The 27,856-nt window shown below is 44.8% G+C and overlaps 2 protein-coding genes across 3 annotated transcripts in view; one reads left to right on the top strand and one right to left on the bottom strand.

Moving 5' to 3' along the window:
• The window catches only part of PITPNC1 (phosphatidylinositol transfer protein cytoplasmic 1), a 222,981-nt gene that overhangs the window by 20,836 nt on the left and 174,289 nt on the right, over positions 1-27,856 (top strand). The window lies entirely within an intron of this gene.
• Positions 19,158-19,292, bottom strand: LOC123816774 (thymosin beta-4-like). The gene has a single exon (XM_045835971.1). The coding sequence runs from the start codon at positions 19,290-19,292 to the stop codon at positions 19,158-19,160; it is 135 nt and encodes a 44-aa protein (XP_045691927.1).

Consider the following 27,856-nt stretch of genomic DNA (forward strand, 5'->3'; position numbering starts at 1 on the left):
CAGGGATTGAACCAGCAACCTAGGTATGTGCCCTGACTGGGAATCAGACCCACAACGTTTTGGTGTACAGGGTGATGCTCCAACCAATGGAGCCACGGCGGCCAGGACAGTGCCCTCAGGACAGTTTTGATCCTGAGATTCATATAACTCCAATTAATTCATTTTTGTGGCTCTATAATATCCTTTATGTGAATCCGCTATGATGTATTTTCCGTTCTTCGATCCATGCACAATGGATTACTTCCAGAGTTTCGTTTTTATAAACACTGTTGCTGGGAACATACTTCATGTTTCTTACTACCCACTTGCGAGAGCGTGTTTCTAGGGAATATGTCTTGGAGAGTAGAGTTATGCACACATTTTCCAAAGCGATTGTAATATTTATGCTGCTGTCATCTGTGTATGAGAGTTACACTTGGGAAAACTCAGTTTTTCAACATTCCGGTTGTTTAGTATCTCTTTGAAAACAGTCATTACCTAAAGGGAAGAAATAGTATTTGCAAGTGAAATTTGCCGTTTAGGCCTCTGATACTTTATTAGTAAAAATTATTTGAGTGAGCAAAAGGTTGATAGCGGGAGAACATTGTATGCAGTGTGAGGCTTAAACAGATCTTTGGCTGGGTGAGGTTGTGAAGCTTTTTGCTCTGAGTACATGGGCTTGTGTGCCCATTGAAGCTGCACCACAACAGCCCACTACTACTGCTCCTTTACGCACGAGTCTGGAGCAAGTATAACATAGCAGTTGGCAGAATCGGAGTATGAGGAGTGGGAGGGATGCTTCCCTTCCTTGGTACCCACATATCAGTACACACTGGCTATGCTAAGACAAAACTGTGTCCACAATAATGAGAAGTGTGTTCTGTCTTGTCCTGTAGTATCTCAGGAAGGGGTGGAGTGAGGACAGAGTTGGGCAGGTGGTGCTCAGAACCTTGGAAGGCACGGAAGTGCTCTCCGGGACGGGACAGACCCACCGCTGATGATTAAAGGGAGCTGCACCTAGAAAGCACAACACGCTCGTGCCAGACCACCCAGGCAGGTGGGTGTCAGCAGGGATGGCCATCGGGATGTGAAAAGAGGCCTCTGGAAGGCAAGTGGGTGGAGGATGCAGGCAGCCTGCCTGGCAGCATCAGAGAAGCACACTGGGGTGGGGAGGGTTCCAGCTCAGACTGGGGCCCCGGGACAGGATGCCAGGTATGACGCAAGAGTGAGGGTGGGGGGAAGGAAGAGATTGGCAAGATGTTCCAGCCCCAGGGGCACTTGAGTCGGTCATCAGGCTCTGTATTTAAACTTCAATACGAGGATGCAGCTTGACCTCAGGAATAAGCTGAAGTTATGGCTGGTGCTATAAACTGAATGCTTATGTCTCCCCTCCAAATTCATATGTTGAAACCTACTCCCCAATGGGATGGTGTGTGGAGGTGAAGCCTTTTAGAGGTGCTTAGGTCAGACAGGTGGAGCCCTCATGAATGGGGTTAGTGTCTCCATAAAAGAGACCCCAGGGAAGCCCCTTGGCCCTTCCTCCCTGTGGGGACGCAGAGAGAAGACAGCCCTTTATGAACCAGGAAGTAGGCCCCCACCAGATCCCCAGTCTGTGCCTCAGTTTGGACTCCCCGACCTCCAGAACTGTGAGGAGTGCATTTCCGTTTGTGAGCCACCCAGGCCACAGTGCTCTGCCGCAGCAGCCCGGGTGGCCCGAGTGGACCGGCGCTCAAGAGCAGGAAGAACTCGATGGGCTTCGACCTTTGTTCAGACGGCTGTTGTTTTGGGGGTACTTAACGTGGGCGAAGTATTATGTGAATATGTGTCATCCACACAAAGATCCTATGGAGTGCATTCTACTCTGGGAAACCGAGGCACAGAGCAGTTAAACAACTTGCCAAAGGTCACACACTAGTGAGTGGTAGAGTCAGGATTTGAACCCAGACATTCTGGCTCCAGAGCCCAGGCTCCTCCACCATGGAATTATGCGTCCCCTCGGAAAAACTGTGGCTTAGGGAGTCAAATGACCTTGGTTTGTAATCCTCACTTCAGCATCATACTATCTTTATAATCTTAGACAGGTCAAGTAAATACTCTGTTACTCAGTTTCCTTATTTATAAAATAGGAAGCCTCGTTTGCAGCTCACATGTGGAAGTTCCTCACACCTTGGCTAGCCTGCAGTAGGTTCTCAGTAAGTATTCATTAATACTACTTCCACTAATAAACCTTTCCAAACTGAGGACAGGACTTGGCCTGGAGCCCAGGACAGGGTTTAATGTGTATGTGAGGATCAGGTTGTTCATCTGCGGAGAGACAACGGAGGTCAAAATTCCAGGCAGGTTCTGACAAAAGCAGGCGCTCCTGTCACTATCCCCAGGATGCCTCGAATTAGCCAGCTCAACTCGAGACACGGTTCAAATCTTGATGACGCCTCACTCGCTCTGTTTGCCTCTCTGGAATGACGCTCCGGTCTCCCTTGGCCTTACAGAGACTCCGAGTTAATGCAGACGGGAGGAACAGGAAGACGACGGGGAGCACGGTTTCACTTCCTCACACACTTCCTGCTCTTTATGCTTGTTTCTTTTCCCCTTTATATTATCTCCCATTTTGCTAGATGGTCTTTCTAGTTCCTCTCTATTATTCCCGCATCACAGTTTCCCTCTGCAGTTAGTGGGTTCCTGCATCTCACGTCAGTGCCCCTGAGCGTTGGAGAAGGATGGAAGAGCCTCGGAGAGCGCGGGAGGAGACGGAGATGACGGCAGGAGGATTAGGTTTATTGTCCCCCTTTCCCAAAATGCAGCAGAAACTGGAGGTTAGATCATTCAGAAAGAGAATTCAGCGTTTTCCAAACTGCTTGTGAGAGTGTCTTGGTGGCTCGACCTGACTCAGTACTTTTGAGGAGAGGAAAAATGAATTTGTATTTTTAGTAAATATTTCCCATGACTCTAATAAACCAAATACGGGAACCGAACTTAAACCCTCTTTAAATAAGGTCCCCAAGTGGGACCCATTAGCTCAGCTGTAGAATTACTAAATATTTTTAGTATTGACACATCCAAAAAACGCCCACTTTATATAAAGCGCTTATTTTTTTTCTATCATGTGAAAGTTGAAAGTTGCACAAAAGTGGCGAGAATGGTGTGAAGGTTCCGGTGTACCTCACCCAGCCTCCCCAGTTATCAGCCTGTGGCTAAGTATGGACGTGCCTTTGAAAGAGGACAGAGGTGTTCCTAACTAGTAAAGGCAGGAATTAAAAATACAAGTGCCTGGGCCTGCTTTGTGTGTAATGCTCAAAATCTGGAAACAACCAGATGTCCATCAACAGGTGAATGTAGCAACAAATGATGGGAGATCTGTTCAGTGGGATACTACTCAGCAATAAAAAAGAACCAGCTGTACACATGACGATGCGGAAGAAATTGCGGAGTCATTATGCTGAGTAAGAGAGTCGGACCAGAACAAGAGTACATGCTGTTGGGCTGACTCCTGTGACATTTCAGAAATGCCCACTAATCTTCAGGGACAGAAAGTAGATGAGTGGTTGCTTGGGACAGGGTTGGGTAGGGGGGAATCTAGGGTGGGAGGGATTATAAAGCACACAGGTACTTTGGAAAGATGACAGACACATTTATTTCCTTGACTGAGGTGATGGTTTCACGTGGGTTTGCATATGTCAGCATTTATCAACCTGTATACTGTAAATGTGTGTAACTCAGTGTATGTTAATGACACCTTGATAAAGCTGTAAAAAAAAGGGGTGATCAGGCTAGAATGAAATAAATTTCATTTCTGATTTTTTTTTGTTTTATCCAACCTAAACAAATTTAGATCTCTTAGTCATATCTTCAAAGATTCATAAAGTCCATGGCCCTTTTTTTGGATTCAAAATCAATATTTTCTTATGTACTGAACAGATTTATGCTAGTGTCACAATTTGGGTAATTGAATGTCTTTGCTGTCCCTCTTCAGTCAAGGCACCAGAAAAGCCTGTATTATTTTTAGAAAGTCCCTGAATTTGTTCAACTGTTTTTATGCCTTCATAACATGGGTGTTGTTGTTTTCTTCCACTGGGGAGGGAAAACAGTGGTTTTCTTTCTAGGGTTTAAAGGCGGTCATAAACAGAATGACCACTGTCTGATGTCCTTCCACCTTGTGGAACCCAATTTTTATGGAAATACCTGGAGGACATTAAAAATCTGGCCAGGGTGAGGTGACATTCAGCCAGAGGAGATCAGTCTTAGAAACTTGGAATTGTAGAACCCAAAGAGGGCCTTAGAATTCATCTTGTCTAATCCCCTCATTTTACTGATGAGGAAACTGAGGCAAAGAGAGACAACCTGTTTGGGCTCCAGAGCTATTATCAGGGGCTAAGCTGAATCCTCCTGACTCTTGGCCCATTAACTTTCTTGCCTCAAGTGTTTCTTCCGCTCATTTTTCAATATATCCACTACACTCTCGTGTCTCAGACCAACCACGAGCCATTATAAAACTCCATCATTTGGCCCTGACACTTGTGGCTCGGATCGTTGGGTGTCGTCCTGCAAACTGGAAGGTCACTGATTTGATTCCCGGTCAGAGTACATGCCTGGGTTGCGGGTTTGGTCCCTGGTTGGGGTGTGTGGAAGAGGCAGCCGATTGATGCTTCTCCCTCTTACATCGATGTTTCTCTCCCTCTCTTTCTGCTTCCCTTCCCCCTCTCTAAAAATAGTAAATACAATCTTAAAAAAAAAAAAAACCCAACCTTTCATCCTTTGGTCCTGCAAACTCTATGGGGCCTTGCCTAATAACCCTGTGGTATGTATTGAGACGGAGCTTCTGTTGACTATTTCCTATCTAACATCAATATTAAAAATAGTTCTCTTGCCCGCTTCCAGCTTTATGCTGACAAGACCCCCAAATGAAAATAGGCCTTTCTGTTTCCCCGAGAGAAATGCCTGGGGTCATTTTGCCCCACTTCTATCCAGTCTTTCTCACTGATGTGATGAGGAGTTGACTTAGCCCTGGGAGAGTTCCTCCAACCCTTGGCCTCTGCAGAACCGTTCGCATTCTCTGTGTGGACAATGGCTAGATTGGAAAAGACTGACATATTAAGTGTTGGTGAGATTGCAGAGCAGCTGGAGTTCTCATTGCTGTTGGGGATGCAAAATAATACAGCCACTCTGGAAAACATTTTGGAATTTCCTTAGAGAGTGAAACATGTACTTATTCTACGGTCTAGCAGTCTCATTCTTAGGTTACCCAAGAGAAATAAAGACACATGCTATAAGACACTTGTATAAAAATATTTATAGCAGCTTTATACGTAATCATCAAACACCTGAAAACAAGACAACTGTTCTCCAGCCGATGAGAGGGTGGACCGAGGGCGGTGCTTCCGTTCAGAGGGACTAGGATGCTACTCCGCAATCCAGAAAGGAACAAATGCCTGGCGCACGGCAACACCTGTGGGTCCCAGAAGCCCAGTACAAAGTGAAAGGAGCTAGACGCGGAAGGGAATATTTATATGACATTTTGGAAAAGATCAGATCATAGGAACAGGAATCAGATCAGCAGTCCCCGGGGCTGGTGGTGATAGGAGAGATTAACTGCCAAGGGACACAAGGAAATGTCCTTGTGGGCACATTTTTGGAGTACAGGGCATGTGCCCTCTGTGGTGTTGGCTAAATGACTGTGTCAAAATTTATGGACCTATACAGTTTAAAAAGGGTGAATTTTATTGCATGAGTTATATCTCAGTGAGCCTAACTTAAAAAAAGAGAAAAAACCTTCATGGTATCCCACGCCCTCTAAAATAAAGTCCAAACTCTCACACACAAATTTCCTTATAGAGTGGAATTTCAACTGACTTTATAGCTTATTCATTTGTATTCAGCCACTCAACAAGCAATCACTCAGCGCCTGCCACATCAGGTCCTGCTAGGTGCCCAGCACACAGGCTGTCATGCCTCGGAGAGCAGGGTCTGCCAAATCCCTCCTGTTGGCCAGTTCCCAGTCGCCACCTCTTTCTGGAGGTGCAGTTTTACTGGGACCCAGTCACACTCGTATTTATGTGTTGTCTGTGGCTTTCATGCCGCCAGTCAAGCTAAGTAGTTGTGATGGAGACCATAGGACCTGCAGAGCTTGAAATAGTTAACAGCTGGCTCTCTAAGTTCACTCGCCCCTCCTTTAGAGGTGGAGACAGTAAAACGGGAGTAATGGCCAATCATTATTAGTGCCATGCCTTAGAGAATGACAAGGGCAAAGGGGAGCCTCCTCCTGCAGGGCGCTTCCTGTGCATCTTACTATAGGGCTCAGGTGAAATTCTCATCACTTCCCCAGTGTATTCGGTGTTTTTCTGCCTCCACGTGTTCCCATACATTTGTCTCCTTTGTTGCCATCCACTGTCCCAGCTCTACCCGCCCCAGGGCCCAGCTGAAATGCCTCATTTCTCAGGGAAGTTTCCCCATCTCCCCCTTCATACTACATTTCCCTCCTGCCTTTTGTTACCTCATGAACCTCTTTGGGTGTCACTTCCATTAGGTGGTAAGTTTCCTAATAACAAGACCCAAGTCGCATTCTTCTCTGAGTCTCTTGGGTCAGCACAGCCTCTTCTGCAATGAGTCCAAGCCCCTTCGTGTGGCATTTGACGTCCTTCTGGGCAGATTTCTCCCAGCCTCATCCTCTGCGCCTCCCTTGCATCCTGTGCTCTGGCCAAATCAAACTAATTATGGCTCCCCAAATGTACCATGCAGTTAACTTTTAGTGTCTCTTCTTTTTATTGCCTTGGCTTTCTCGCAAATCAGAGCTAATGAAATGTTGGCTGTTACAGTTACATGGACGTGACGCTATAATCGCCTTGCCATGCCCTTCGTACACGAAACCTTAAAATGTTACCTCTTTTCCAACCCAGAAACTCATTCTGGCTCTATTCTTTCTGAAGCTTTGTGACATTTTTTTCCGAAGATCACGTTGTACTCTCCCTTCTTCTGGCGATTTGCACAGAACTTTGGTCAAAAGCAATAAAGTAATGACTTGGATGTGATACATATGCAATAGTCACACATTTCAGAATGAAAAACACTGACTTTTAAAAGTTGTGCTTGCACGAAGAGCAAACCTGCATGTGTTTTGTATTTATTATACGTGGAAAAATGCACTGCAGTTCTTCACTGTCATTTGCTTATTTGCTGAGGAACAGTTGCCGGTTGAAGGCACAGCGGTGTCGGTGTTATGTGTGGATCACTGTGGAAAGCAGCGTGGCGATGACTGGAGTCTCACCATCACAGACACCGACTCTGAAAAGTTCACTTAACTTGCCCAGTAAGGCTGCCTCCTTTTTTGTGCATGAATGTACACCCCTTTTCATCGTTCACTTGTATTGCTGTTTTATTTACAGTGAGGTTTTGCACAATTTCACTCACTGTAAGATTAGATTAAGATCCTCTATTTTTAGCTAAGGGTATATAAACCTAGGAAATCAAGGAGGTCATGGGGAGCTGGGGGAGATGCAATATATTTCTGCCTAAACTCCTGGGCCCCTCCAGTCTGTTGTTGGGGTTCTGAGGTGCAGGGAGGCTGGCGGACCTGGGTAAGGCCCTTTCATACTCGGGAAGTTCAGTTTTTGCTGTATCATAAACTGTGTGTGTGTGTGTGTGTGTGTGTGTGTGTGTGTGTGTGTGTGTGTAATACATTGTTTATTCATTTAACTACCATACACCTCTTTTATTTAACTGGGCATCTACATCACCATTAAAGAGGAACCTATGTCAGTGACATAAAATGCTTTAAAAGGAAGTTGCCCCCCCCCATCCAGGACCCTCCTGGTTCTTGAGGCCAACGTGGTATCAGCCAGGAAAGCAGAGGCAGAGTTGACTTGATCCAGATATAACGCCCTGGTGGGCAGCCTTCCTGAGTCTTCTAAGGCCCATGGCTCAACAAACGTGTTGTATTCAAAAGCCTGGATTGAATCTATTTCCTATAAAATTCTGGATGCCTGGATCATGTATAAGGGGGGACCCCCTCCAAAAAAAAAAAAAACCCACCTGAAATTATCTTCTGGAGGGTGGGCCCCTTGTAATACAGGCTTCTCCCGCTATGTGAGCATTCTAGGAACCCATCTGTATCAGTGTACCAGCTGGTGTTGTGTGAGGCTGCGTTCGTCTTCACTGAATTTTTTTGAAGACTCTTTCAACACGTTTGCCCACTTCATGATGGGTGATTGACAAGTGCACCTGCCCACACTGCACTGACCAAAACACAGCATGACCCCTATGCCCCACCCTCCCTATTCACCCAATCTCTCCCTGAGCAATGTTTTTTTGTTTCTCTGGATAAAAGAACTCTTCAAAGGGAAACATTTGCTGATGTGGAAGAGATGATACGAAAAAACGGCAAAGCACTAAAAGGCATCAAAATCAATGAGTTCAAAAACTGTTTTGAGCAGTGGGAAAAATGTCTTAGTAGGTGTACAGCATTAAGTGGAGAATACTTGGAAGGTAACTGAAGTTTAAGCATTTAAGAATAAATACACACTTTTTCATAAATAAATTCTGTTTTTTTGGGGGGTTGCCCTTTATATGTATCAATATTTGCACTTTTTAAGTAACTTCTTGTCAACCATCCTGCTGATGGCATACCTTTGTGTCCAGTGCCATTGTAAACCACCCGCCTCCCGCCGGCTTCCCAAGGAGGGGAGTTCTGACTGACTGCACAGTCAGCGGGATGAGGCCATGTATTGGGGTATTCTCTCCTTGGGAAGTGTGCGTGTGTGTGTGTGTGTGTGTGTGTGTGTAATCTCCCTGACAGATGATTTGGGTCTCAAGGCACCAAGGCTCATGACCTCATTATCAGCAGGTGATTAGCCAACAGATTACGATCTCCTTATTGCTTTGCAGGCTTTGTAAAGCTCCCAATACTTATTTTTATTAGAGACTAAATTTCTAACTTGCTCAGTTGGTTTGTTTATGGCAGCGCTGCTCTGCTAGTCTTGGGAGAAGACAATTTTGCACTTAAATGGACTATTATAACTGAGTAAATAGTGACCTAAAATTACAGTGCAAGGCAATGGAATTGCAGTGTTTCATGTAGAAACTTCTTATCCCAAGAAAATTCCATTTTTTTATTCTTTGGGTAGGTAGGCGGATTCCTCCCTGTTCCGTGAAATGGTCTTCCTGGAAGGGAGGAAACAAAAAAGAAAGAAATCAGCAACTGAAGACGGCATCATTTTAGGAATGTGCTTGATTAATCGTGATGAAAATGAATGCCCTTGACCGGAGAACACAGGCGCTGGTGGTGCCTTGGGTCGTGACCAGAGATCTCTCAGCCTGTCAGAACACAGGGCTAGCTTGGCCTTCGGAGGTAGCTAACTAGCTCCTTTCATGCCAGCCCACCTGGCAAGGGGCAGAGAACAGCAACCTGTTGGCTCAGATTAACACTGGATTGAAATTAAGTGGACTGGCTCGCAACCATAGTAGAAGGTTGTTCAGGGGGAGGAGGAAGAGAGAGAGGAAAGATGTGAAAACAGAGAAGGATGGCAAGAGGAGGTTGGCAAAGACGGGCAAGTGCAGGGGGAAAGGAGGGGAAAGGTACCTATGGTGGAGAAGTGGACACTTACCAGTTGTTCCATCAGCTCTGTCTCATTGGCATGAATTCTAGAAGATTCCTGTTTCTAGAGAAGAGCATGGATATGGTGCATTTCCCGCTAAGACAGATTTCTATGCAGCAAACATCCCCAGGTGCTATGCCAGACTCATAGGTCCTTCCCTGTGTTCTTGCCTCGGCCTCTGTAGATTCAGTGCATGCTTCAGACCTGCTGGGGACACCTTCTAGTTTTGACCTTAAAAATAATGTCAGAAAAAATCTGAGAAAGGAAGACCCTCTTTTTTTTGTGAATTACAGAGTAAACTGACTCATGAAAAAAAAAATCTTTGTCCCAGAACAATCCACTCCTGGCTACACAGAAGGCACAGATTTATCGGAGATAAGTCATGCTCATTTTCCTTTGTGCTCAAGGGCCTGACATTAGTCTGTCTTTGATCCCCGGGGGGCGGCAGGAAAGCAGTGCTTTTCAGGTTGAAGCTAAAAAAGGCACTCTGTGGAAAGGCATATATTTTATTGATCAATGATTAGTCAATCTTTTTGTGATACTTTGTATTAAATATGATTTCAAAACCTTCAAAGAAGGTTCTTAAGAATTACTAAGTCACAGCCTGTCGGCATGTTCCCAAGTGCAGCCAGAAGCATTGGCGCAAAAATTCCAGTGCGTGGCCAAGTTCTGAATACTCGGGGGCACACCGAGATGAACCAGTCCATTTTCTATTTGTGGGTTTATTCCCATTGCCTCTCCTGACATGGAATATATTTTCTCACCATAGAAGCGTTTAGTGTCTTGGTACTCAGGCTAATTTCCCAGCATCTCTTCTAATGAAACCAGTAGTCCTCTACTTATACGGTCCGTATGCCACGCAAGGAAATTCGGAAATGCCTAATATAAGTCCTAATTCACAATGATATTACTAAGAATCTCACCATCCATGAATAATGCTTTACCCACGATGTTAACTAGAACCTACTCAGTGCCAGTCGTGTTTGGGTGCAGAGGGGAAGATGGCACTTTGGGGGACCTCTGCGCCCCTCTCCGGGGTGGGCATCCTCCTCCCTTCCCGGTAGGCTGAGAGAAGGCTTTCTTCCTCAGGGTGCTTGTGAGAACTTGGCAGGGGGAGCAAGGACTGTTAGTTTTCACCCCGTGTTGGATTCATTCACACTTACAGCCCATATACAGGGTTGTCTTTTATCTTGTTGCCAAAGACTTGGGAGCTGAGGACAGTGACTTTCGAGACCCATTCCCGTTGTTCCAGTCCTGCGGTGGAGTGCGCTGTGGCAGAGGCGCCAGGCTGCTCTCGTCCAGGTTATGGCTGTTCTTACATTGCTTCGTAAGAAAAGCCCTACTCTTTCATGGTCTCAGGAAAGTTGCCTTAATTTTCTTGTGCCTTAGATTGCTTGCCTTCTTGAAGTGTGGCAAAGATAAGTGTCATTCATCTAGTAAATATTTACCAAGTTCCGGGAATACAGTGGTGAATGAGCCAGCTAGCCCTTCCTTCCTTGATGGGGCTCACCGTCTAGCAGGGCCTCGGCAATTAGAGACCTTCCAGAAATAACGTTGAGAGGCAGATTCCACATGTAGGCAACACCTCTGGCCAACAGGAAATGACCTTAAACTGACATTAAGATTCACAGTTTGAGAGGCGAGCCAGGAATCTGTGAACCCTCAGAACCCAGCTTGGTGAGCTGGCATAACTTGTAGGAAGTATGATTCAATCAGGACTGTGACACAGAAGGCCTAAGGCAAACCATCCGAAGACAGGCTGTGCCAATGTATGCTTCCAAAGAGTAGACGGGGAGGCAGAGAGAAAAACAGCACCTTCTGTGGCCTGTCCCACAAGAGAGGAGGTCACAGACCTCTGCCATGGTGCAGAGGTGGGGGAAAACAAAACAGGGCTTCGGAGTTAGGCTGAGCTTGACTTTCGGTTCTGCCAGTTTTTCCTAGGTGCTTGACTTTGGACGAGTCCCTTCAACTATCTGAACTTCAGTGTGTTTATATTTAAAAGTGGGCTGAGAAGTAGTGGTTGTGGGTACGTGTCTCAGTGTCTTGTGTGTGATGCGCGATCAGTAAATGTCGGGTCTGCTGTGAGAGACGGAGTTCTGGTTTGAACCCAGCCATGTCCTGATTCTGATACTCCCATGACTTCAGAATACTTGTTTGTTTAAACAAAGACATATGAGAAAGAATTTAAGGAAGAACAGTGTTTTAATTGAACCACCGCTGAACTACTGTTTTGATATGTTGAACAAAGTCCATTGATTCTTTGTGGAGGAGTGCTCATTGGGGAGTGTGAGTCAGGCGTCTGCATTATTAACTTGTTCTGAAGCTTTTTGTGGCAGATTGATTTTAAAAGTCCCCACCAAAACAGGGTTTTTGTTTAATAGAAATATTGTCAGAATGGCATTGAGATTTGGGTTTGGCTTTCAAATGATGCAGTACACGATGAATAAAGGTCTTTTCCCAACAGACACAAGGATCTCCATGTGCTGGGGAAACACTCCATCATCTCCCAGGGACTTTACCTGGGGGAGGTGATGCTTACCTGGAGAGCCAAGAAAGGTGGTGACTCTGCACAGCAGGCTTTCTTTTCTTTCCTTTTATAAAAATTTAAAATATGTATTTACTTATTTATAGAGAGAGGTGAAGGGAGGGAGAGAAGTGTCAATGTGAGAAACATGGACCGGTTGCCTTTTGTACACACCCTGACGAGGGACTGAGCCCGTAGCCCAGGCATGTGCCCTGACCAGGAATTGAACCAGCAGCCTCTCACTTTGTGGGACAATGCCCAACCTCTCTGGTCAGGGCAGGCTTTCTTTTCTTCTCTAGTATTTTCAACTTACAGGGTTGCATGGTCCACCTGCGTTTGAATGAGATGGGCACGTGCCAGGTGTGTGTATGTGGGTCTGCGTCCTGTGGTTCAAAGGCAAAGTACAAAGAGAAGAAAGTTGCTAAAGAGGAGAGTTTCCGTGGCCCCAGATTTGTACCCTCCAACCTGGGGGGGAACGCACGGCCCAGGCCGCATGCAGACAGTTGCGGTGGCTCTTCGTAGGTGTCTTCATCCTCATTTGGATTCAGTGCCGGAACATCCAGATCAGTTTCATAGAAGAGGTTTTGAGTAGATTCCTTGCAACCCTGGAAGTCACACTTGTCTGAAATTGGTTTAACACCAATCCAAATCCCACTGGCGTTCCTGTTACATCTTGCAGCTCTTTGTACACCCCTTTGTAAATGACCTCGGTAGAGAAAGAAGGGTCATTGTGCAGGAAGAAGTGGCCACAGCTTTATTCAAGACGTCTCACCTGTTCGGGAGGCACATCGCTTCACCAGGAATCCTTGCTACGGGCCAGCTTTTTCTTAAAGGGCCACTAAGTAACTATTACTGGTTTGTGTGCCATAAGGGCACTGTCACAGCAGTTTTCAACCTTTTTCATCTCATGGCACACATAAAGTAATTACTGAAACTCTGCAGCACACGGAGAAACATATATTTTACCAATCTAACACAATAAAAGGCATAATTTGGATTCATTCACATGAAATGGCTATTGTTGTGTTGGTGTTGTCATGTTTTTTAATTTGACAAACTAATGGAAAAGAGGTCAGTGCCCCTGACTACATAGTCAGGTATCGCGTATCTTTAAAATTCTTGCGACACACCGGTTGAAAGTCGCTGCTCTATCACAGTCATTCATTCAGTTCTGCTTCTGTAGCTCCGCTGTGGACAGTAGGATAGCGGAATGAGTGTGACTGTGTCAATAAAACTGCTTACTAAGTAGGTTGTTAGATTATCATAAACTTCCTGTATGCTTGTGACAGGAAGCTTTCTGTCAAACAGAAAGCTTGTTTTATGCTTTGAAATAAGAAACTCATTTGGATATAAATGTATAAATGTTTGCTAAGGGTGCCCACGTTTGATAGGAAACCGATTAATCCATGACGCTTGCATTCCTGTTCACTTTGAGGATCACTTTCCTGTGCCTGTGGGTCCTCAGCGCCACGTTCCTCACATCTCTCCTTTGTAGCATCACCAGTATGAGGTCCTTATACGTGTAATTCCCCCCACTGCTGGGGCGGTGCCACCCCAACAGACTTCCTAATCCTGCGTGAGTCTCCACAGTTCCCCCAGGAGAAGTTCTCCTGGTTGTGGGGGTGAATCCAAGCTAATAGAGATGGGCTGTGAGGCATTGTGAGGCCCTGGCCACTTTATTCCTTTCCCAGAATTTTTACTTTCTTACTGTTAAAACCTTCTCTGATGCTCACAAGAGTACCTATGCTGGGTTTGCCGCATTTCAAAGTCGTCCTTCGTTGTGCTTGAACATTGGCTCTGCCCCGAGCATGGCTGTGAACTGATTATTCTCACCAGGACCTGTTAACACAAATTCCATCACTCTCAGGGCTAAAAATAAACCACACTCAACACTTGGAAGCAAAATTCCAGGCAAATATATAATCTGATTTGATCTAATCTGTGTTGAAAACATTAATGGTGGAATTAGATGCTTACCTTTAAGATGGAAGATTGCATTTCTTCAGTGGGTGAGTAGGGTGCTAGGAATCAATTCCGCCTATCAATCGATGTAATCAGAGATTGATGGATGTCTAAGCACCTGAAGTGACACTAGTTGGTCTTCTTCAAGGACGCGCCCCCCCCCCCCCATTTGTGGCACACTGCCATTGAGGGTCAGTTTTCTATTTCAATCATGCCGCTCCATTAGAGGAGTTAGGAGTGTTTCGTGCCAGCATGTCTAGCTAGTGTCTGCATAATACAAAAACATGCGCTGCCTGGGAGGTACAAACGCCAGTTACAGTCATCAGTGAGTGGCTGGATTATAGATGATTTTAAACTTTCTTCTTATAATTTAAGGAATATGTATTACCCTAAGAAAAACAGTACAAAGGGTTTTAAAGCTTGACTGTGACCCACAGTAAGAAGTTCATTTTATACTGAGACCCAGGACAAACATGCATTTATGATTTATGTTTTTAAATTTTTAGAGAAAAAGAGAGGGGGGAGAAAGAGAGAGAGAGAGAGAGAGAGAGAGAGAGACACACACATCAGCTTGTTTTTCCACTTATGTATGCACTCATTGGTGGATTCTTGTGTGTGCCCTGACTGGGGATTGAATCCACCACCTTGGTGTATCAGGACGATGCTCCAGCCAGCTGAGCTACCTGGACAGGGCCATACATATATGGCTTTTTTTGTTTGTTTATTTGTTTGTTTTTGATTTTACAAAGAGAGGAAGGCAGAGAGGAAGAGATGGAGAGAAACATCAATGTGTGGTTGCCTCTCACAAACCCCCTACTGGGGACTTGGCCCACAACCCAGGCACATTCCCTGACTGGGAATCAAACCAGCAACCCTTTGGTTTCTAGGCCAACACTCAATTTACTGAGCCATACCAGCCGGAGCAGGATTATCTACTTTCTATGTTACAGAATAAGGATATTTAAAACGTATACCGTAAGCCCTGACTAGTGTGGCTCAGTTAAGGGCCTATTGTCCCATAACTGAAAGGTTGCTGGTTTCATTCCCCGTCAGGGCACATCCCAAGGTTGAATGTCTGATCCCCCATTCAGGTGCGTTCAAGAGGCAACCAATCAGTGCCTCTCTCTTGAGTCAATGTTTCTCTCTCTTCTCCGTTCCTCTTTCTCTAAAAAAAAAAAAAAAAAAAAGGCAATGGAAAAATGACCTCGGGCCAGGATTAAAAAAAGTTGCGCTGTTATATTCTTTTATTAATTTCTCATTTAGAATTTTGTTTTTATGATTTGGGGGAATTTTCATGACAAAATACCCTTTTATGAAAGAATATTTAAACATGAAACATTAGGAGGGTTACAATTTCAGGATTCAAATAGTGAATATATTCACCTTTATGAAAACAGACTACACTTGCTTTGTGTTTTCTGTTTGGCAATGAACCTGGGTAAACGTTGTGGCACGACAGCGCTTAGGAGTGATCCGTGTAGCCCCCAAGAGCACTGCTCTGGAACAGCACCATTTCGTTCCCAGCTCTGAATCCCTTCTACTTTGTGGGGCGTGGGGGCGCTGAGTCGCTTTTCTGAAGCTTATTTTGCCTGTCTGGGAAAGGGGTACCTTTTAGGTGTAAAGATAAGATTTATGAAGAGTTTAAGACAGTTCCAGGCACAGAGGAGCTAATAGGTGTTAGCATCTCAGGATCATTAACTCTCTCTGCTGCTTGGTGATCTGAAAACTAGGACCGTTGAAAGTTCATCATGTGTTTCTACTTAGAATGAAATGTTCCTTTAACAATCGTTAATATGAACAACACTTTTTTTAGAGTTTGCTGTCTTGTCTTACCCTCAAGCTTTACCCATCTTCCCACCTTTTCTCCCATCTTTTAACCTGTCTGCCTCCTTATGCCATCCTTCATGACAGGGACCAAGCTTGTCCAGCAGTTTGGTTTTAGGGTGCAATTAGAAAGCATTCCTTCATAGTACAGTGAGTTTGCAGTTTTTAAGTTGTGGTTTTGGCTAGAGAGGACTTGGACATTGAGTGGAATACTATGAATAAAGAAAGGATGTGCTTAAAATAGATCTCATGCGCCTTCTGTTTAATTACATGGTGATTTGTAAAACAGACTAGTTTCTGTGGCCTTGAATACTAATAGAGATCTGTCCCTTAACACAACTGACCCTAGAAGCACAAACATGGGGATATGCATAGTTGACACATCCCTCCACACATGATGTCTCCACGGGCTCCACACGCGTCACTCGGAAAACCTTTTCTCGTTTTTCTACGAGTCACGACTTTTTTGACAATGGACTGTATGCTTATTTCTTTAGCAGCATATTTAGAGTCTCTTCTATTTTCAGTTTTAGAAGGCACTGACCACACCCACGCCACCTCCGATTTCCCCAGTGGTTAGCCATCCTGGAAAACTCCAGGAAGCGCTCTCTCTCTGGGACTCTCAGGAAGTGAGCTGCGTGTACCTGATAAGGAAGGTTTACCAAAATCATGCGAATCTTTCTAGAGCGTTTTCTATAATAATAGCTAACGTTTTTGTGGGCTTGCTATATTCTAGAAAATTTTGTTACAGGTTTTGTGAACATCTCATTTAATCATAAAAAAAAGATGAATACCTCTCTCTGCCTTGATTCCTTGAGAGATCTTTGTCAGTATCAGCTGCTACATAGAGTGAGTGCGATCTGCCTTTGGCTTCCAGGTGTGCGGGTCTGTGCTCACTGAGCTCACCGCTGGTTATGGAGTGATTATTGTGTGTCACGCGGGGCTCTGGGCACTGCACATACACACCAGTGACTGGGACAAACGCCCTGCCCTCAGCAGGAAGGGGAACCCAGACAATAAAGTAAACTTACAAAACATACGAATGGAATGTCAGGGATTGATAAACAAAGCAGGATAAAGGGGCAGCTTGTGGGGATGGGGAGGGTGATGGGGGAAGGCCTTTGATAAGGTGACACTTGAACTGAGACCTGAATGAATTGTGGGAGCAAGACTTGCAGATATTTGGCCAAAGAGCCATTTGCTTCTTTAGATGTCCCTTTAGTTGTTTTGAATAGTTGTCCCTCTTCTGCTTTTTGTAATTTTTCTGTCCCCTCTTTGCTGTCAGTGTCAGAAATGGGCCTAGTCGATCCCAGACCAAGGGAAGCCAGTGGGGAGCAGAGCTACCTGTACGGAGCAGAGAATGTAGAGGTCTTAGCTGCAGACTGAGGGAGCAGGTCTGGACACATAGGTGTTTGCATAGAACCAGGGCTGCAGATCAAAGTGAGCTGCAGCTGCTGGACTTATGCTCGCACCTCAGCTATGGGGCCAGGGTCCTCTGTCCCCTCCCTGTGCTCACATAGGATGACCGGAAACAATCTCTCTGCGTATGTTGATCGCCCCCTCTGCCTGGTGACTGAGCAGCAAAGGGAAGCTCCCACCCACATGCAAGCAGAGTTTCCTCTCCCAGCCCCCACGGAGCTATTATTACATAACCTTTATATGCCTCTTGGCCAAGAGCTGCCATCTGTGTTTGGGAGGCAGGCTAGAAGTCCAAAGCACAGATCTACGACCACCTGGTTTGACCTTTGCCTTCCCTTGGGCAAGTTGTTTAACCTCAGTGACTTCATCTGTAAAACGAGAATGGTAAGAACACCTGCCCTGTAGGATTGTTGTGAAGGTAAAATCTACCCAACAGTGTCTGGCCTCTTAAGTTTTACTGCTGTCGACAAGTCTGTATGCCCTCACTATACTGCGAACCCCTCCAGGCAAGCCCCTGTTCTCATGGGGCTGACATTCTACTGGAGGAGACAGACTGTAAATAAGCAAATACAGAAGTAAATTACTTCAGATAGTCTTAAGTGCAAGAAAAATCAAATTAGGGTAATGCAGTCAAGTGACCTAAGTTGTGCTGGGATGCAGGTGCTATTGCAAATAGGATGGACGAAGAAGGCTTTTCCAAGGACTTAACATTTGAACAATAGTCTGAGCCAAGTGACAATCTGGAGGACAGCCATCCAGACAAGGGGGAAGCAGCTAATGCTGGAGTGACCTGGGTGTGTTTGCACAGGGAGATGTGTGAAGGTAAAGCTGCGTGTGCCAGGAGCCCAGTGGAAGGTAGCGAGGCAAGGGCGGGAGAAGGAAGGAAGGTTGGTGGGGGAGTAGGAGGGTGCAAAAGGGCAAACCGGGCTGAGGCCCAACCAGGAATGTGGGACATGGCCTTCTTACAAAGGGAGCCACTGAGAGTTATAAGTAGGGGAGTGATATAATTTGTGCCTCTTTGCCATGTGCAGAGTCAAGGTCAGAGTGGGGACAGGGATAAAAGTCGGGGGTGACTTGGACTTCTGGGCATGCGAGATAAAGGGGACTTGTTCTGATGGCCTTCTGTGTCATTGGTTGAGTCAATATTCCAATACAGAATCAACATTTGTGTCCACCTGCAGCCTCAGAAGTGACCCTGTTTGGAAATATGGACTTTGCAGATGCAGACTAGTTGAGGGTCTTGAGAAGAAACCACTCTGGATGTAGGACAGGCCTAAATCCAATGACTGGTGTCCTTTGAAGAAGAGAAGGCACAGTGACACAGAACAGGTGGCTGTGTGAAGATGGAGGCAGAGATTAGAATTAATGCATTTGCAAGCCAAGGAGGCCTGGGACCACCGGAAACAGGAAGAGGCAGGAAGGGTTCTTCCCCAGGGCCTCCAGGCCCTGCCAACACCTTGATTTTGTACTTGTAGCCTTCAAAGCTGAGAGAATAGTTTTCTGTTGTCTTTTTTTTTTCAGGTTTTAAAACTTTTTACTTGTATAGTTAAAAAATTGTACATTCCAATAATTACAATTATTTTAACCACACACAAAAAGGAGCCCTCTGATTAAACTGCATTTTACAGCCTGCATGACACCTTGGACCAGCTTGGTTTTTACTCCAGATTTCACTGTCGTCCCACCAGCTTCTTCACCAAGTTCTTCTCCTTCACTGTCAGTAGTGCTCTGATGTGAAGGGGGGCAGCACAATCATTTACACTGATCCGTCCTCTCCGCATCTCACAAAGTTAAAAAGCTAAAAGCATTAAAATAAGAAGGCAATGCTTGTGGTGTGTATGGTGCATATTGGTGGTGTGCCCTCATTAGGATTTGCCTACTCGCTTCACGTGTTCAATAATTTCTTTGGAAAGCAGTAGATTTTTCTCTTGCATTTCTGTCTTTTTCAGTTCTGATTTATCAAATCTCTCAATCTTGGCCACACTGGGTTTGTCACACATGGTTGAGGAGGAAGCAGAGTGAGGTGCGCCAACAAGAAGAGTCCAGTCTGCTCAGTGACCGCCACCAAGTCTGTTTCTTTTGTCTTTAAGCCACATGGTTTGTGGTACTTTGTTACAGCAGCCGCTGGAAACTAATATGTACACCTTCCAAGGGTCTCTGTTCTCTTAGGAGATTTGCACTGGGGGTTGGGGTGAGGGGCAAGGTCTCATCAGGAGCTTTGGTAGCTCTGTAGACCTTAAAGTCAGGGAGGGTAGTCTTACCTGGAACTGAGGGAGCTCAGAGGAGGTTTCTGATGAACGTTGATTGAGTGAATGAATGAATGAATGAATGGGCCTTAGACTGGGCCGTGCTTGGGAATCATTGAATTGCCCCAGCCATGACAATTACAGTTGACAGTCTTCAGGTCTCGGCCCTGTTTGACAGTGTACCCCTTCTGCTGTGTGCCTTCTAAGCTCCTGCAGGTTAAGCAACCAGATTAAGGTCTTGGTTAGAATATCTTTGGTTGAAGCAGACAGAGTCCCTCCCTAAGTGAATACCTAAGTGACTTTGTAGAAATTTGTGGATTTTAGAATCTGGACTTTTTAAACGTTGGTTTTCTGAGCTCAGAAGTAATTTTTCTTTCCTCCCTTTAGCTGTTCATTAGATAGGTCAGGTTAGGAGAACCGGAGAAGTAATCCAGCAGCATAATCCTGTGCCTCAGCAACAAAAATCAGCCCTGCTGCCAGCTTGCTACTTTTCCATTTTTTAGAGTTGAAAGTGCTGAAAAGGGAGAGGAATCTCCAGGCCACAAAAATTTAATTTTATTGTAATCCTACCAGAGGTCCACCCCCTCTGCTCCTATAAATTTCTCTTGGCCTGTCCGGCAGAAAGTGTACTTGGATTGAAATAAAGACCTTTTTTTTTTTTTTTTTTAAATTAAGCTAATGTACTGTGCTCTTTTCCATAAAACACTGGTCCAACTGGCAATGCTCTGTTGTTGGGCTCCTGTCTGTCTCAGGACACCTGGCCCTTTGTCTTGGTGATACAAATTCCTGGTTGTGTCCGGACACACAGTAAGCGCTGAATGAATGCTTCTTTAATTGAAATCAGGACTGATGTTGCAATAGTTTGTTTGCACTGTAAAGAAGCATCCGATTTGCTTAGGAAATTGGAGAGTATGTGTACCTACACCCCCATGTCAATTTCGGTGTCAGTTTCTCTTCTGTGTAACTGATGAGCCTCCTAATGTTGATTTAAAAAAAGATCAAGCTCTGTATTTAGTTAAAAAAATACAGAATAAGAGTCATAACAGCCATGTTTGCTGTTGGCATGTGGTTACCCTCTTCATACTTGTGTATGTCATAACAATACCACATTTGTAGAAACAAAAGTTTAGAAAGAAAAAGGATGACTTTTCTCCCTCCAGCTATCAGTGACAAGCTCAGCCCATTGTATTTATTTCACTTTGTATCTGGTAAGAGGGCTCAGAGACAATGCTGTGAAGCAGATGTGTGAAGATGTTATCATAACAAAAGCTTATAAAAATATGTTATCCAGCTTTAGGTCAGGGGGTATGACATTACCCTTAGACACTTCCTTTTTGTGTCCTTGAATATAATTATGGATAGCATGAAACATTTTAAAGATTTTGTTTATTTATTTTTAGAGAGAGGGGAAGGGAGAAAGAAAGAGAGGGAGGGAAACATTGATCAGGCACCTTCTGCACGTGCCCCAACCCATGATGGAACCCGCAGTCCAGGTATGTGACCCAACTGGAATGGAACCTTTTGCTTTGTGCACGATGCCCAATCATCTAAGCCACACCAGTCAGGGCGATAGCGTGAAACTTTTTGCCTCCATTTTCCAATTTGCCACCTTTTACCACATTAAAAATTTTCTTGTATTTATTGATTTGAGAGAGAGAGAGAAACATCGATGTCATTCCACTTATTTATGCATTCATTAGTTGATTCTTTTTTATATTATATTTTATTGATTATGCTATTACAGTTGTCCTGATTTTTCCCCTTTTGCCCTCCTCCATCCAGCACCCCTACTCCCTCAAGCAATCCCTCCACCATTGTTCATGTCAATGAGTCATTTGTATAAGTTCTGTGGCTACTCCATTTCCTCTACTGTACTTTACATCCCCATGGCTATTCTGTAACTACCTATTTGTACTTCTTTGTCCCCTCACCTCTTCAACCATTCCCCCACAACCATCTGGCAACCATCAAAATGCTTTCTGTGCCATGACTCTGTCTCTGTTGTTCTTGTTTGCTTAGTTTGTTTGATTCAATTTAGATTCAATTTAGTTAGTTTTTTAGATTCAATTTTTGATGATATGTATTATTTTTGCCATGTTATTGTTCATAGTTTTCATCTTCTTTTTCTTAAATAAGTCCCTTTAACATTTCATATAATAATGGTTTGGTGACAATGAACTCCTTTAGTTTTTTCTTGTCTTGGAAGAAGCTCTTTATCTGCCCTTTGATTATCAGTGATAGCTTTGCTGGGTAGAGCAATCTTGGCTGTAGGTCTCTGCTTTTCATGACTCTGAATATTTCTTGCCAATCCTTCTAGCCTGCAAAATTTCTTTTGAGAAATCAGTTGACGCTCCTATGGGAACTCCCCTGTAGGTAACTACCTGCTTTTCTCTTGCTGTTTTTAAGATTCTATCTTTATTTTTAAACTTAGGCATTTTAATTATGGTGTGTCTTGGAGTGGGCCTCATTGCATTCATCTTGATTGGGATTCTCTGTGCTTCCTGGACTTGTGTATCCCTTCACCAGATTAGGGAAGTTTTCTTTCATTATTTTGCAAATAGATTTCCAATTTCTTGCTTTTTCTCTTCTCCTTCTGGTACCCTTATGATGTGAATGTTGGACCTCTTGAAGTTGTCCCAGAGGCTGTGTATACTATCCTCATTTTTTTGGATTTTTTTGTTCCGACTGGTTGTTTTTTGCTACCTTATGTTCCAGACCATTGATTTGATTCTCAGCTTAATCCACTCTATTGGTGTTTCCCTGTAAATTGTTCTTTATTTCAATTAGTGTATATCCTTTGTTTCTGACTGGATCTTTATTATGCTGTTGAGATCTTCACTAAGTTCTTTTTAAAATTTTCAAATTTTCTTTTTAAGTCCTTTAAAGATTTATTAATTTCTTTTAGAGAGAGGGGAAGGGAGGGAGAAAGAGAGAGAGAGAAACATTGATGTGTGGTCACTTCTCACAAGCCCCCAACTGAGCACCTGGCCTGCAACCTAGGCATGTTCCTTGACTGGTAATTGAACTGGTGACCCTTTGGTTCATAGGCTGGTACTCAATCCACTTAGCCATACCAGCCAGGGCTAGATCCTCACTGAGTTCTTGAGCATCCTTATAACCAGTGTTTTGAACTCTGCATCTGATAGATTGCTTATCTCCATTTCGTTTAGCTCTTTTTCTGGGGTTTTGGTCTGTTCTTTCCTTTGGGCCATGTTTCTTTGTCTCCTCATTTTAGCAGCCTCCCTGTGTTTGTTTCTATATATTAGGCGGAGCTGCTATGACTCTGTGTCTTGGTAGTGTGGCCTAACGTAGTAGGTGTCCTGTAGGGTCCAGGGCACAGCCTTCCCTATCACCCAAGCTAGGTACTTGAGGTGCACCCTTCTTGTAGTCTGAGTACACCCTCCTCTTGTAGTTGAGCCTTGGTTGCTGTTGGCAGGTGAATGGGAGGGATTTACCCAGACCAGTCAGCTACAAGGATTGGCTGTGACCATGTACCACCAACCTCTGCCCTCTGTGTAGGATCAGCTGTGCAGGGGCAGGGTGGTGGTCCTCTGACATGGTCCGTAGCTCTTCACTGGGTGCACTCACTGGCTCTGGGTATCCCAGGTGGTGCAGGACAAGGTCAGCCCCCACCTCTGTTTTGCCTAGGGCCACCCTGCCTGAGCTATAAAGCAATCTGAGATATCAGCTACTTGTGCTGGGCTTGGAGATTTCCAGGTGAAGCCAAGCTGTGAATCTAGGCTGGCTGCTGCTAGTGTCAGACTGAAGCCAGCTGTTTCTGACTTGAGATGATTTAGGAGGTTGTATAGTTTGAGCCAAGAGCAGCCATTCATATGGAAAAGCAGCTTGGGTGGGTCTGTAAATTGGGTGGAGTGTAGTCTCCAGAAATCTCTAGGGCCGGTCAGACAGGGTTAGCCTGGTTGTTGGAGTCTCAAATATGGCACCAACCTGCTGCCTCTGTGGCTTTGCAGGGGGAGGGCTCAGAAAACGGAAAACGGGTTGTGTTCACCTTGATGCCAGACACTTAGCTTCTCCTGGCGTACCACTGGTACCCTTCAAGCCACCACCCCAGTGCTGGAGCTCACAGGGAGTGAGTCTGAGTAGGTGAGTCTGTGTGTGGGTTCTTTAAGAGGAACTGCTTGAGACTCCAGAATTTCTTCCTTTGACTTGAACTCCATTGGTATTTGCAGCCATAAGTTTTGGAGACTTATCTTCTTGGCACTGGAACCCTGGGCTGGGGCCTAGTGTGGGGCTTGGTCTCCTTGTTCCCAAGATGTTCCACCTAAATTTCTATCCATCACACGTGGGTGAGGGACCTTGTCTGTGGCCCTCCTACTAGACTGGATGGATGTGGTTTTTTTAATTCCATTGTTGTCAGTCAGACTTCCATTCAACTCGATTTCAGATGGTACTGAGTGGTGGTTGTTCTATATTTTATTTGTAATTTTGATGTTGTGGTGTGAAGAGACGATCCATGTCTGCCCACGCTGCCATCTTGACGAGAAGTCTCTTCATTGGTTGATTATTGTGTGTGCCCTGACTGGGGCCTCTTTTGCTACATTTCTTGCTTATAAATATCCCAGCCAGTGAGTTTCTTTCTGAATAAAGAAACAGGATAAAGGAAAAAAACAAAATGAACAACAACAAAAACAAAAGAAAAAAAAAAAACAAGAAATAAAAAATGAAAACCTCTTTCCCAGGGGGCAGTAACTTTGGATGTAAAACTTATGAGGCAGGCTAGCAGGAGGAAGGGAAAAGTCTGCTGGGAGTGAGAGCTGCTCTGCAGATTCCATTCAGGTTATCACAGGTCCGATGTGCCTGGAGCAGAGCCAACTAGGCCAAGACACGCCCTTTGGGTGCAGAATTGAAGGGAGCACCAAAAAACTCAATAATTGCAATGAATAATATTTTAATACAATGTTTTTAAAATCATAATTAATGCAAAATACTTTATGATGAACAAAATAGCAAAATGTTCAAGTCAGGAACTGACCCTGCCCTGGAAACTCAGCCTCATTCACTTCCCTCTAACCAAAAGTAAGGTCATTGAGATCTGCAAAGGAAAGGTTTCTCATTCCTTTAAGCATGGTTTAGCTCCGGCTTTTAATTCTCACCGTGTTAGGACCAGCTGCGTGACTTCAGGCAAATAACATCTCTAAGCTTCCTTTTGTCAAGTGAAAATAATGCTTTCCTTTGCAGGGCTTTGGGGTGGTTGAAAAACTAAGCCTGTGATGCACTGAGCACATCGTAGATGCCTGATAAACAGTGGTCTTAAATAATTCATAATTGTTCACAAAGAATTAAGTTTTCTGGGAGATCCAAGCAGGTACCACCTATAAGCTCATGAGTCAGTTGCACATCTGTCAGGGTTCACACAGCTCGGTTTTCACTTTATAGGATGAACATAGCCTGTGCCAGGGCTCTGAACTCGCATACATCCGTTCAACTGCTAAGTAACCGATTTCCTGTTAAGCCACAGCCCCTTGCCTGGGTCTGGCCACACATTGCAAGCTGTCAACTCTGTACTGTACCTCCCTCTCAGAGCAGCTCAGCCTTCTGACGCCTTCTAGAGGTTGGGGTTTAGCAGCTTTTATTTATGAAGAACTACCCCTCCTCCAGGCATTATGAGTCTCTTAAGCGCATTTCCACACCTGATGATTCATCTGGATGACGCCTCGCCCCATTGTCACTTGAACTATCCGCAGTCCTGAGCTGGCCTCTGATTTGCTTTGCAGACATGGGGCCATGTCCTTATCACCTAAGACTGAAGGTAACACGGGCAGGCTAGAGAGAGTGAGGTGGGGGTCTAGTTAATATTTGATACAGAAAACTGGAAAGCAGCTCGGCTGTGCTCTCCAATTGCACAAAGCAGGGAAAACACCAATTTTGTCAGCTTTTCTTCTAATCTGATAGCTGCAAGGACCATAAAGCTGAGCCCCGATTATTGTTCTCCCTAGTCCTAAGGGTGCAAAATGAAATGGGAAAACAATAGGAGAGTGTCATCCAAATAACTTATTAGTGTTTGGGGCTCATAGTCATTGTTAATGGTTCATATGTTTTGAATATTCACCGCTTCTCCCTGCTCTTCATCGAGAGGCTATATGAAGTAGGAACTACACACTTCTGGCTTCAGTTGTGTGTGCTTTGGATTTAAGTTCTTTTTTCCACCTAATTATTTATTTTTAAATACTTTTTAAAAGATTTTATTTATTTATTTTTAGAGAGAGGAGAAAGGAAGGAGAAAGGGAAGGAGAGAAACATCAATGTGTGGTTGCCTCTCACACACCCCCAACTGGGGTCCTGGCCTGCAACCCAGGCCTGTGCCCTGATTGGGAATTGAACCCGGCCTCCCTTTGGTTTGCAAGCTGGCACTCAATCCACCAAGCCACACCAGCCAGGGAATCCACCTAATTTTTTAATAGGAACTCATTGAGCTGGGTGTAACATGATTTAAAAAAAAATAAATTAAATTAAAAAGGACTAGGAGAATGGTACTTCTGCCCCGGAAGCACTTAGGATATAGTTGGGTAGAATAAATTAAGCTTAACATGAACCTTAAGGTCCACACCCCTGTGTTTCCACCGTCTCTCGTTTCTGCCCTTGAGATGTTTGAATCTGGTGTCTCCTCTTTAACCCTAGGGGCGTGTGCTCTTGCTTTAAGGGTGGCCCCTCCCCATGTCTCCCCATCTCTTTTTCAGAGTCCCGCTACCCATGTTGGAGCCCAGTGCAAACAAAACCGTGCACCCCTGTATGTGCTCATCAAAATATCCTCCCGTGTGGTGACCCAAGTGGGAAAAGTTAATAAAAGCTCTACAATTAAAAAAAATACAACTATATATAAAGCGTCATATATGTCCCATCTGTTCCCATATCATTGTCAACCCTCATAAATCCACCCAGTGGTGGGGGGTGGGGACGGGAGGTGGGTTGGGTTTCCAGTTACATAGTAAGGGAGGGTCGTAAAACAGCAACAGCCTGCCTTTATTTACAATTTGGGTTTTTTTCATTGTGGATTTTTTTTGCATTAATCTTGATTTCTAAAAAGTATTGCATTTAAATGTAATATTTATCTGGATCATTGAGTTTTGGGCGCCCCTTTAAATCTGGCACCTCATCCACCCTGACCCTGGCTGTGGTCGCTCCCTGCTTTCACTTGCACAGCTGCCAGGTACCTTCCTGACAGACCGACAGTGGTTCCCTGTTGATTTCTGATGGCCTAAGAGGTCAAATCCAGACCCCTTGGTTTGGCTTTGGCCCCTTCACAGTCTGACCCCCATTTATGTTACCAGGGCACCCCCCCCTTCACAACTGCCCCTTTGTGCCCATGTCCCTAAACTCCTTCACCTAACATGTTCTGTCCCTGCTGAGCTTTTGAGCTCCATCTGGACACCACTCCTGACTGGGCTGCTTTTGGGGCTCCCCAGGCCGGCTTAATGACTCTGTTTTCCCACAGGAAATTGTTTCCACTCAGTTCCTATCTTGCCTGTTTTGCACTCACTATTTTCCACTGTCATTTATCTGTTTACCTGTGTCCCCAGTTACACTGCCAGCTCCTTGAGGAGAACAACCAGGGCTTTCCATGTCAAATGAATAAAGAATACAATAGGATAAAGGGGAAAAGGCCGTGACAGCAACAATGAAATAATTAATGAAAAAGCAGTACTCTGCAGAGAGGACACTGGTGTTACAGTCAGGAGGTCTTGCGTTCAAATTTAGGCTCTGTCACTCGCTAGCTTCTGGCCACTCGTTATTTTCAGGTTTTCACTGTGGAAATTCAAACATAAGCAGAAGTGGAGAGAACCTCGTATGAACCCATATGTCTCCATCCTCCTACAAGGACAGGCAGCTCCTGGCCATTCCTGTGCCTGTGACGCTGCTCCCTCTGCCTCCATCCGTGGGTTATTTTGAAGCAAATCCCAGACAACGTATTATCCGATATGTCAGTATTTCAGTAAGAACATTAAACTTAATCAACTGCAGACTTGCTATTGACCACGTGCAAAGAAGAGCTTGCAAGGGGTTGGGATCATGGATGGGTCACGGGGAGGCTCTTTGAAGGAAGTCCTGAAGGATGAATATGGATTTTGGCAAAGAAGGTTTGAAAGTGGGGAGCTGTAGGTCGTGTGTGCTGCACGTGGGCGGCAGATTGTTTTAGCTGGAACCAAGGGCAGGGTAGGGAATAGCAAATGGAAGGAAATTGTAGGTGTGGGACAGAGAGGGGGCTAGCCCCTTGATGCTTTAGAGGCAGCCTTTTGGCTGGGAATCTGATACTTTATGTAACAGTGTGTTACTTTGAAGAGTTGCACTCACAATTGTGA

Source organism: Phyllostomus hastatus, unplaced genomic scaffold (genome assembly GCF_019186645.2).
Source record: "Phyllostomus hastatus isolate PE091 unplaced genomic scaffold, TTU_PhHast_1.1 phas_contig_210, whole genome shotgun sequence".
Lineage (NCBI taxonomy): Eukaryota > Metazoa > Chordata > Mammalia > Chiroptera > Phyllostomidae > Phyllostomus > Phyllostomus hastatus.

Excerpts from the sequence above, each read along its gene's own strand:
- LOC123816774 (XM_045835971.1), bottom strand. The coding sequence starts at position 19,292 with ATGTGTGACAAACCCAGTGTGGCCAAGATTGAGAGATTTGATAAATCA.